We start from the raw sequence: 12,384 nt of genomic DNA on the forward strand, positions 1-12,384 counted from the left end.
GATTGTAATCTTTATTACCATAGCTATTCCGATTAGAAAGATACATAGAAAATTACGTCCAAATGCATCGTTTTGTCATGCCCTATGATTTTAATTAAAATAAAGCACAAATGCGGATAACAAAATAGAAATGCATGAATTTCATAGCATCATACAAGGAAAACACCATGTTTTAAAGACAAAAATATAGTCATTTCTATTTCAAATAAATCCATTTAATAGTTCAAACTAAGTATTACATATATAGAAGTGTATATAGTGCCATAACATTGAAAATGTTGAATTATGTAGCACAATATACACTATTAAATATAAAAAAAAATAACATTTTAACTGTGAAATTGTTTCTCTCCATTTCACTTTAAATCGACATGAAATTCAATTTAGTATTTGAATGGTTACAATTTAGAAAAGCTTTTTAACTGGGGGAGCTTGGGCATTGTTAGGAGGAGGAGTAATTCCAGCTGTGTTGATAGTAGGTGGAGCCTGATCAGCTGGGCCATGATCGAGGCTCCTATTTCCCGTTGCCATAGTACAATGGTCAGCTGGGTCACGATTGGTGCCACTTGCATTTGGCTTGATAGTTGCATTTTTTGCTGCTTCCCTCTCTACCTTTTGCCCAGCCTTGGCCACATGCAGTTCCATCTCGGCTTCAGCCTCTTTTGCCAGCCTAACCTCATGAGCAACATCCATTCTGGCTTTTGCTATACTCTTTTCAGCCTACATATATCGAGTCCATAATTAGTGAGAAAAGTGATTCACATAATCACATTACATCATACACTAGATACGAACAGCATAAGAGAGAGAGAGAGGAGAGAAAGCTTTTGTCATCAATCGTGTACTCAAGGTGTATTTAATATTGAATTACAAACAAATATTTGGAAAGGGTAAGGTTTGGATTTAGTGCTTGTATACTAGATCCGTTCAGATATTGACACAATAACAATTGTTTGACACGTGTTTATATCTCAATGGTCTCATACACAATTAAGAGTACTGGACTCAAACAAGTTTCAATAAGAAAAAAATCATGTGCAACCCTATTAACAAAAGCTTTTACCCATAAAAACATGTATTACATCTTATAATTATATATTTAAATTAATATTACTTAATATATGTCCTTTAAAATACAAAAGTGAGAAAAGATGGAGGAGAAGAAATTGCTTGAAAGACCCTCAAATGTTATTAATAATTGTTTGTTCCTACCTTCTCTTCAGCCTTTGCCTGGGATTTGACCTTGCGCATCTCACTCATATCATGTAGCTTGTCCTTCACAGCCTGCATTTTTTCCCACTGTTCTAGTCTCCTTCACAATCTCTAAACAATTCACTTATTATCACCTTCTGAAAGCAAAGTAGCAAACACAAATCACAATGCCAAAAAGAACACCATATATGACACATAAATATAGAAATGGATAATGATACTGGTTGACAAATTCTTCTCACACTATCTTTGTTTCTCTCTATGTTATGGCCCTAAAGTTGAAACGTGTAATACATGTAATGCTGCAGACATTCAATACTAAATTGTGGGTGAAATTTTGAGGAGACTCCGTACTCATTCGTCTAAACCGCAAAAAACAATTCAATAATAGAAAAATTATTGAAAAAATGTGGACATCCACGTAGTCCTTCCAACCAATAAAAAGTAGCTATTTTTTTAATCAAAATTGAATTTTATGTGGTCCTCCCAACCAGTAAAAAGTATCTATTTTTTTATCAATATTTAATTTCAAGGAGTTTGCATTTTACATTAGTTTACATATATTGGTTAATAAGATAATGCATATGGATCATTTACACCAGCTCATATAAAAATTCTATTTTAGCATAATTAAGAACTTAATTTTTTTCTATTTTACACTCATTTTTTAAAACAATCCACATCAAATTATCTATTTTACACATGGTTTTAAAAAGCGGACTAGGGGCAAAATCGGATTTGCCTCCAGTTCTCAATTTTGGGCATTTTTACTAAACCGAACTAGTACCCGATTCCCGGTTGAACCAGTCAAACCAGAAAGTCTGATCCGGTTTTTAAAATCATGATTTTACATTACAATTTCATTAACATATCCATTTTTCTTTTTCTTTTTAATTACTTATCTTTCTTTACACATGACAACCACTATCTACTCTTTTTTTTTTATCCTTGAGATACACTAATAAAGAATAAAAAACTAAGTGCAAAATGAATAATGCAAGTGTAAATTTACACAGTTATTGTAGTACTATGGCTTGATGTTGGTGAATTTTGAGCTTGACGGACTAAAATGTGATATTTTTTTCTATTATACGAGTACTGATACACATGCTTCTAAGGAGATGAGTGAATTAATTTTCTCTATAACGAGATCCAAATATTAAGATAAACTAATCAAATATAAAATATGTATCCCTGATCTTCTAACAACCTTATTTGCAAGCAACCATCACAACTCACATTTTTGCCGTTCAAAACTACTATTTTCCTACTTTCAATTATAGTTCACCATGTACTATAACTGGACTGAAGAGAGTAGAGACCTTTTTTTTTTCTTTTTTTTTCTCTGATGAGAGAATAGAGGCCTAATTGGTTGTTCAATGATGAAAAATATCGATTCATCTTTCATTTAGGAGTATATAATCAATAATATATCGGAAGAAATATATACGGTACACAATATGTGCGTGCTTCAGTTCAAGGATCTAAAAAATGTTTTAAAAATTCAGCATAAATATGAGAGTAAAAAGAAAGACTATATTTTAATTTAATAATAATATACTTACGTCAAAATAATTTCATAATATATTATTAAAACCAACTTATTAAGTATATCATATATTTGTTTTAATTTTTAAACAAACTTTAATATATATAAATATATGTATGTATGTATGTATATATATATATATATATGCGCATTTTACTAACTATGTTTAGCAATATGTATATACAAGCAAAACACCTTTAATCGTGAATAGACCAAATCATGAAGCCCGTATTTGTTTTGCTGTGTTGTTCGTGGAATCTTCAAGTGTGCTTATAAACATATAATTTAACTTCATACACATTCAATTCTTAGAGAAAAATCATTAATGCCATCCACCTTAATAGATGACCTTGTGTCATTAGTACGCCATCAAAGAAAAAGAAATAACCGTTCAAGTACATTCAACACATTAAATAACGACTATTACTCATCGGCCTTAAACTCCCATCAGGACATTCTGTTTCATTTGCTAGGGGATGTGTAAAAATATCACAAAATACTAACTACGTCGTCAAAAATGCTTGTCCCATTGAACTTACTTTGCCCTCCTCCATCCCTCCAATTGCTCCAGCTGCGGGTTTTTCTTGTCCCTAAAGACGGGGTGGGGTGGAGATGGATTTTACTCACCCCACTTTGTCTTGGCTCTCCCGTACGTCTCTCTCTCTCTCTCTCTCTCTCTCTCTCTCTCTCTCTCTCTCTCTCTCTCTCTCTACTTTTCCCCTCTTTCTCTTACCTATATCTTGTCAATTGCAACCACTTCATTAGAGGTGGCAAAATACTTCAAACCTTATCCATCCTTGAACTGTCCCGCTACTTCCCCATACAATTTTTTTCCAGCCCCAAAAAGAAAATAGAGTTGGGATGGGACACCCATGATCCGATCCCGCTCTACCCTATTACCATTTGATGACAATATATTGGTGGTGTAAAGGTTGTTTTTACCTCAAGAATTCTATGCAGAATCTCAAGCACATAGAGATGCTAGGCATTGTACTTACTTATTAGCTATAAAATATATACATGGAGTAAAAAAAAATGTTCCACTGTCTTGCACGGTAATATGGGATTTTTCTTTTCGTTGAATCAATCTGTTCACACTTCATACCAAGTCCCATAGCAAATTGGTCCACTCCCCAGGCAAGGTAACTAGCAGGGATTTTTTGTTTTTCAATTGTTCTTTCTCTTAGAGGATCTGTCAGCAAGTTACTTGGATGTGCCTGAGGCAGCATATAGTATGTGAGTGGGATGAAGTTGTCAAATGGGGGAGTGGACTGCTAACTATCAAAAGTTTAGCTGCAAAAGTGGGAAGGATTTTGCTTTTGGCTGCAACTATTTATTATCACAGTTGGAGGCAGAGAAATAACAATAAGCAATCTGGTCTGCAGGTGACAGGGGCAGTTGATCAAACTTGACTGAAGTTAGATGGAGAGCAGGTGCCCATGTTCTTCCAACTAAGCTCTCTGCTAGTAACAAGGATCTATGTGAGTTGGTGTATAGGTAAATAGCTGGTTGGCTTGGTTCCTGATTAGAACTTAGGCAGGGGAGTCTATGTTTCTGGTTTAGCCTGCATATTCCGTATGCTGGGCTTGTTTGCAGCTCTGCTGCTGGCTGTGGTGTATCGATCCTGAATGCTTATTCTTTTGGTCTCAAAAATCATCCAAAAAATAAAAATTCAATCCCTCCACATTGCTTATTCGATAATAATTTGCAAATCATTTAACATCAGAACATTTCAAACTAGGAATTATTTACAGTCGTGGAGTATTCAACCTGAATTTTTAGTCATTTTTTAATATGTAAGCGAACAACAAGGACAATGTGCCATTATACCAGTATTTCATACAAATTTAAAATCTTTGATAGTTGTGGAATATTCGATCTGAATTTTCAGTGATTTTATAATTTAAAGTGAATCGGGGTAAATGAAAACTTGGAAGTGATTTCATTCTTTCACCACATGAAGCAATGTTGTTGTTGTTTTTTTTATTATTTTAAAACAAATAGTATATAATTTAAAACTATGACATCTATTCTATGATGATTTTTCAAATCATGAAGCCATGTAAATTAGCACGACGTAAGTCATGAACATATACATAATACAATGAAAGGTGAGCACAAACCGATCCTATCATTGAAGAAAAACCAGGTACTGAAGCACCTAAGGTTTCTATATAGTATTGCTTTAGAGTGGCATGGATAAACAAAACATCGCATGCTACGGAAGGAATATCTTTTTTGGGTAAGTCTGCTTAGGTAAGATCAGTTTAACCGAAGGAAACAACTGTATCAACCAAAATGGAAAAAGGTATCAATATGGAAAAACACAGACGATTACACTACACCAAAGCAAGTTTAGAAAGGTGAAAGAACCGATCTGCAGTTTGGATAAAGGTCAGATTATCACTAAATGCACTAAACCACGTTGGACCCTCAAATCCTCCCAGACGGAGGAAACTAGCACTGTTCTATATCATCAATTTATATGTCTCACTTGTATATATTCTGCATATTCTCCAGTGACATAGGATACCACAGTACAGCAACAATAATTGATATGTTTTACATGTACATTGGAGACAAGCACCAACATTACAGTAGCAAAGATAGCATATTCAATATCATTATCAAACTCTTTAGAACTTGTTTCATATTCGAACAATGAGTTTTCAAATATTTACTATGTTATTCATTCTAGGAAATTTGTAGCAGGAATACAGCGTATTCATTTGTCAACTGATATACAACAGAGTTCTAGCTTCCACGGTAAGTAGAGAAGGAGAATGGTGAAAGCAGCAGAGGAACGTGAAAATGTTCCCTCTTTTGTGACTCTCTAATTTCAAACACAATAGAAGCATAGGGAAAGAACCCAGATGGGCAGTACTTGCCCGTGTTGAAACTTATCCTGTATATCCCTGGGTCCACTGCATCAACTATGCTTAACAATTGACCACTTCGTCCATCATTATCTGTAGTTGAAGAACCTAGAATTTTCCAACCACTTGTGTATGTCACACCAAATGAGGGACGGGGTTGAGTGCCCTCCCACTTTTCCAAACATACCTCGATACCAGCCGCTGGAGATCCTCGGGAAACATCCAAGACATGGGTTGTAATGGGCGGACGGGTTCGAGTTCGAACTTCAGATGTTCTCCCAGCTGTGTTCTCAGAATTGGCAGTCAAATGGCCTCCAATAATGCTCACACGATCTTCTAGAGGAAAAAAAATAGGAAGACATTGACTAGAACAGTAGTAAGGCATGCGAAGAAAGATAACTGATTTAGGGACTGAGAACTGTAAAAGTTGGGAAGAGGTTGGAAGCAGGGGAAAGGGAAACATATCAGAGACTTCTGAAAGCCAGTAATAGGCAAGAAAAAATAAACAGTGGGATTTTAACCCACAAGCTCACTCCCCACTAATACTTATAGGAGGAAATTGCATTTGAACCCAAATTCATTGGCATAGTGACTAAAAATAAGTTTAGAATGAATTTCAGGAGGGAGAGAACAATTTGGAAAATTTTATCAACAGGTGAAAAAACTATTATTAATTTGGTGATATACTACAGGTTACATAGATCTAGGAAGCAGCCCTGTCCAATTTTGTACCACAAATTGTGCGAATTTTATGTAGTTGATATACAGATCACCAAACTTTACTCTTTTAAAAAAAATATATGCTAAACTTTACTTATTTTATTCCTGTATATCTATTTCCAACTATGGACTTTTCCTCATGCTAGTTGGAGTGGTAGCAAATTCACTACCAAGGTCACTAGTAGCTTCAAGACCAGTTTTGACCTCCCTGAAGCCAAATTTTGAACTCACTTACAAGGTCAGCAAGATATTCTATCAAACATCATAACCAGCGTATGATGAGGAAAAGCAACAATAAACCTAAGAATTAATAATGTGAGCCAACTAAATGTTTGTTTGTGATACTGAGAAAGTTATTTTAGAAGAAAAAAAAAAACAACAGGTACCTTCTACTTTCTTTGCAAAAACTGCGGGATATTGGTCACTTGTTGAAGACACTTTAGCTTTGCCTGTAAAAAGCTTTTTAAGACGTAGTTCTGTTACTTTCATTTGCTCCTGAGCTGCAATCTCAAACTCAACTATAGGCCTATTTGAGTACCGATTCTGCAAAGGAGAAAAAAAAAAAAATACATCAAATGATACCAACAAATTCCAAGGCCTGTCTAATGAAAGTTTCACATGATAGAGAAATAACTCAAGGCGCCATTTAACATCAAGTCAAAGATATGAGAAACAATTCTGCAAAGCTGGTATAATATTGACCTTAAACCAGCAGAATTCTTTTTCTCATTTTATGGATATCTTATGAAAATATAAGAACAAAGACAGATGAATATCTCCCAGTAATATTAAATCTATTCAACAGAGGAAAAGATCAACACATGTACAACCATCCACACCATCTTGGCCTAAAAGATGCTCTTCATCGATTGGTGATACCAGTTAAGGAAATTATTATAGTAGGCTAATCTGGAGTCTGTTGACTGCACTTACATTTGAAGAGGAACTGTTATATGTAAAATCATTTAATTATTTCATGAAACTGAATTAAAAAAAAAGTTCACCCTGAAGATGAATAAAGATTCTAGCACTAAAATGTTGAAAAATGAATTCTAACATGAAATTGTCTTCTTAAAATTATTTATTACCAAAAATTTACTATCATGTCAACGTCAGCTTGAAAAGCAAACTCTAATTGAAATTTTACCTTCAATTCAGCAAGTATTCCATCAGTACTTCTCCCAGATGCACATATAATAAATATGAATCCAAACTTTTGCCTATACCTAGCATTCCATTCAGAGAGTTCCTGCACAGGCCAAGCGGACCATATTGACATTTAAAAATAAATAAATAAATAAAATTTGTGACGAAATATCAAAAACAAAGGTTTGTTTCCACAAACTAATTCAAGAGGATTTCCAGGCTACAAGAAGGTGTAATGTCAAGTTGTAAATAAATTCTTTTGTACAAACTACTCTTCCAGTACTTCTTTCATTTCTCCTCCTCCCCCCACCCAACCCCAAAGAACATGCCAGCAGAGGTAGGCAATTGATATCTTTGATTTTAATTGTTAACAGTTTATAATTGTTGCTGCAGCATACGAACCTGTAAGCTAGAACTAGTAGCAGTTGCTAAAGCGGTTGACTGCTCCCCCTTACTCCACCTACAAAAATATTTCTTCACAAATTACTTAAATTGGCAAGGCACATAAGAAAATAACCAATGCTATGCCACAAAGAGAAGGGAAAAGGGACTGATAATGACATTGATGAACTAGAAAACAAGGATGCTCAATTGCTGCTTGTTCTTCTCCACTTGTACAGGGATGGTAGCAGTTCAACCGTTCAAGGGGCCAGGCTGGTAATTGATGAATTTTGATGGCTCACCCTAAACCGTTCCTAGGAATTAATTGTACAGAAAAAAAAACTCAAATATAACTTGGCTAAACTACTTGAGAGAAAAAAACCTGAGTGATCCATTTGCTTGAAACAATCAAATGAATGCTAAACAAAGAAGAAATATTTGGATGCTACCAGTACATGATGATAACATAAAAGCATAAACCAAGTAGTATTTTTTCTTTATTTTCTTTCTTTCTCTCTCTTTTTATTTTTATTTATATTGGTAAGTTAGATGTGCATCCAATGGATTTTGAACCCAAAACCTTACCCTCCAAACATTCTTATGGGAAGAAGAAGTGCCATGTGGGACAAAGCTCATTGGCAAAAAGAAGCTATCATTTAATAATATTACCAAAAAAATGAGAACTTAATGAAAATTGAAACACAAATCCAGATTCAAGATGAAGGTCAGATAAATGAGTAAAGAAAGTCAGTTTGTGCTAGTTAATAAACAGATATACCCTATATAAATGAAATATAACACTTAATAAAATACATAATACCCCACCCCCCCCCCCCCACCCCCCCAAAAAAAAAAGGAATCTTGAAACAGAATTTGATGAAACAAATGTCCTATTCAAAATTAACAACAAAACATCAAACACTTACTATGTCCTGTTATTTCTTATAACTTGAACTGATTATAAAATATACACCAGATAACATATATCCTATTCGGACACACATGCACACATGAGCACATAGGCAAATGCACACACACGCATGCACACCCAAGTCTCACACCCACACATCCACGCACACCCACACATGTGCGCACACACACAAGCCCATCACTTTTTGTTTTTTTCAATTATTGGCAAGTTACACATTCACATAGTGGGTTTTGAACCCACAACCTCACCCTCCACCCAACACTTGTAAGGGGAGGAGCTGCCAGTTGAGCTAGAATACATTGGTGCAAAAGCCCATCTATAAGACACAGAAATCCTCAATTAGACTATGAATTACATATGGTTCTAAGCAATCGGTTCAAAAGCCCATCTATCAGACACAGCACTCCTTAATTAGAATATGATTACATACAGTTCTAAGCAATAAAAGAAAAGTTGAAAGAATAATCCCAACGCAATTCCTTAGTAGACAACAAAACAAGGCTACTGGATATAAACCCTTCTTAGTCACCTCAGTCTCTGGAAGTTATTTATATACAAAAATGGTATATAAACCTCTCTATTCACACACGCACATTGACATTCTTCTAGTCACTACAATGTACAGTCACCAGTGATTACTGGTTTCTCAGCAAACCATTCAGCATATCACAACCAGGGAAAACCTTCACAAGCATATCACTCGAAGGTATTTTAAATTATTCGTCTTCTGAGTATTCAAAAATCCAAACCACACCCATTTACAAATAGATCACATAATTGATCTTTGTCTCCTCTAGACATGCCTGATGTCCCATCTGAGTACACATAAGCGTTTTGGGTCCTTGTTACTTACACTTATCACAAAATACAAGGATACCACCTATTAGTTCACTACCTATCCACTTGATTATAAGCTACCTGTGAGTTATTACATCATTTGCTATAACATCACTTTCTGGGTGTTCAAATGATACATTGTAATCAAAACTAAGAGGAAAAATTTACCATCTTTACTATACTAAAACTTCATTCACTTTAAACAAAAACTAAAAATTTGATAATGAAATCAACTGGGCACTGGTCAAATTCCAATCTTTAATATAAAAAAACTTCATTCACTCAAAAGTAAAGTGCAATAAGGAAACAAAGACTAAAAAATTGAGAAAAAAACTCAACTGGGCACTGGTTGTTTGATGATGGGATTGAGAAGAAGGGGCAGAATCTCCAATCTGGGGATGAGCAGAAAAGGCCTGAAGCCAAGCACTGACATCAACCTTGTTGAACCAAATGTCTGTGGCCGCGGCAACAGCTTGTTCTAGTGAGGCAAATGGGGCTGCCAAAGCCATTTCTTGGGCGAATTTTGTGCTTCCACAGCATGCTAGAAAGTCCTTCTCATCAAACCCAGATTCCATTTTGCTTTGCTTCTCTCTCTCTCTCTCTCTCTCTGTGTTTGGGGTTTGATCTGATTGCACAGAGAGCTTTGCTGTGTTGGATTGAGTTGGAGATTCTGGCAGAGAGAGAGAGAATTGTGAATAAAGAAAATGTACGAGGGTAAATTGGAAAATAGAAAAATAATAGAGGACAAAATTGGAAAAAAGAAGGTAGGAAAAGAGAAGCATACCCGGTGGGACTCGAACCCACAATCGCCTGATTAGAAGTCAGACGCCTTATCCGTTAGGCCACGGGTACGTTCTTGTATGGTCTGCTACTAATCAAAGTATACATGTACGGAAGTAGATTAATTTCTAGGCAAAAATACATTTTTGATGGTATATTTTTTTAGCAATCAATTTGATCATTGTTTATTTTAAACTTGTAGTCAATTTGGTCCTCTTGTAATCACACCTAGTATGTTCTGTTGGTCAATGTTGTTAATTCCGTACCGTACCGGTCGGTACGGCTGGAATATACCGTACCGGCCAGTAATCCGGTACGCTCGACCCCCCTATTTCGTACCGAAAAAAATACCGGCCGTACCGGCCAATTTCAGGCAATACCGGGCGTACCGGCCGATACAGAAATTTTTTTTTTTTTTTTTTAAGTTTTGTAATTTTTGAATTTTTGTTAGGAAAGAATGGTAACTTATTTGCATTAACTTATTAGTATTATTTGTTTTCTTAGTATGCAATGGTAACTTTTAAGCTTTTTATTTTATTTTTTTATTTTTTTCCCTTTTAATTGATACTAAAGTTTAAAACCTTGAATAATTAGTTTTGAATTGATGAAATGTTTTATAGTAAACTTTTATATTTATTATAATATATATAAATATAAAAAATAGCGGTAAATCCGAAACGGTACACCGGTATTGACCGGTATCCGAAATATATCGTACTGATGGCCAAACCGGTACGGCCTCCGGTACGATATTGACATCCTTGCCGTTGGTAACTTGATTGTAGGGAGCAAATTGATTTCAAGTTGAAAATAATACAAACCAAATTGACTATTAACAAAATATAAAAGTTGAATTTACATTGACCCCAAAATGTTATTTTCGCCTAATTTCTAATTGTTATTTTATATATATATATAAAAAAAAAATAAAAAAAAAATGACTGCTTGCTTATCACTTATGTAAGATATAGTTATACTCATTTAGAAATAGAGAAGGATAGGATGATGAGAAGAATGCTCTATGGTCTTACCAAGATGACAATTTAAACATGATTTCACTCATTTATGTGGGCTTAGTCTAAATAAGCCTAAACCAAGGTTGCAATCTCTTTCAGAGTTTGAGCTTCAAAAATTAAGTAAACAAGGTGAACCCACACAAAAAAAACGATTAGTCCTTTTCAAGAAACTGACTTGGAATCATAAAAACAAGATGATCTTGTTGAAAGGTGTTTTACTTACATTTTTCCAATGCAAACTCTTTATAATAGACTCCTTGAGTTGAGTTTTCTTTATTATGGGAGTACTTAGAGCATTCACATCAGAGAATGTAAAAAAATGCATATTTTACATTCTCAAATACTATTTTATCTATTTTATTAACTCATTTAACAATACACCCAACATCTCAATTTTTATTTTTACATATAACCTAATAAAAATAATATAAACTACCCAATAAAATAAATATAAAACTACCCAATTCTTATTTTTATATCAGATTGCTCTGATTTTATATGTTGGTTGGTTGGGAATCTATAGGCATGGTTTTGGTGCCTATTTTAATATCCTCCCAGGATCTGAATGGTCAGCAATAATGTTAACATATGGTTTCCCTCTCACAATTATTGCAATGGCTCTCAAGGTAAATATTTTTGTGTGTGTGTAATGGGGATTTTCATGATTGGCATTTGTCATTGCTTACTCTAATGTTTCAAATAATGTTGTAAGACTTAATATGGCACATTAGTTGCATTCTTTTCTTTATTTCATTTTTTTTTTCTTTTTTGTTGATAAAACACATTAGTTTCTGTAGAGAGGGAAAATTCCCGACCTATCACAAGCTGACACGTCACATTATCAAGTTCACAAAATACCGCCGATTATAGAACACCATGTATTGCTGTCAGGTTTTGCTATCACTATTCAAAAGCCAATGGAAATTCGCCAAGTGT

At 34.6% G+C, this 12,384-nt stretch overlaps 2 protein-coding genes and 1 non-coding gene across 4 annotated transcripts; all 3 read right to left on the reverse strand.

The window, feature by feature from the left end:
• Positions 1-203: 203 nt before the first annotated feature.
• LOC115983363 (late embryogenesis abundant protein 6) lies at positions 204-1,399 on the reverse strand. Its single transcript, XM_031106003.1, has 2 exons — positions 1,213-1,399; positions 204-720 (listed from the first exon to the last, which is right to left on the reverse strand). The coding sequence occupies exons 1-2, from the start codon at positions 1,288-1,290 to the stop codon at positions 406-408; spliced, it is 393 nt and encodes a 130-aa protein (XP_030961863.1). The 5' UTR covers positions 1,291-1,399; the 3' UTR covers positions 204-405.
• A 3,863-nt stretch (positions 1,400-5,262) lies between these two features.
• On the reverse strand, positions 5,263-10,354 carry LOC115987549 (uric acid degradation bifunctional protein TTL). Of its 2 annotated transcripts, none has more exons than XM_031111125.1 (5): positions 9,992-10,354; positions 7,906-7,963; positions 7,505-7,606; positions 6,744-6,900; positions 5,263-5,970 (listed from the first exon to the last, which is right to left on the reverse strand). In XM_031111125.1, exons 1-5 carry the CDS (start codon positions 10,225-10,227, stop codon positions 5,516-5,518), a joined length of 1,008 nt encoding a protein of 335 aa, XP_030966985.1. In that variant the 5' UTR covers positions 10,228-10,354; the 3' UTR covers positions 5,263-5,515. The 2 variants fall into 2 exon arrangements, with proteins under 2 accessions (XP_030966985.1, XP_030966984.1); XM_031111124.1 differs by having other exon boundaries at positions 5,263-5,973.
• Positions 10,355-10,431: 77 nt separating this feature from the next.
• TRNAR-UCU lies at positions 10,432-10,504 on the reverse strand. The gene has a single exon. It is a non-coding gene; the product is annotated as a tRNA-Arg (tRNA).
• Positions 10,505-12,384: the final 1,880 nt, after the last annotated feature.

This window comes from Quercus lobata, chromosome 4, assembly GCF_001633185.2.
Source record: "Quercus lobata isolate SW786 chromosome 4, ValleyOak3.0 Primary Assembly, whole genome shotgun sequence".
Taxonomy (NCBI): Eukaryota; Viridiplantae; Streptophyta; class Magnoliopsida; order Fagales; family Fagaceae; genus Quercus; species Quercus lobata.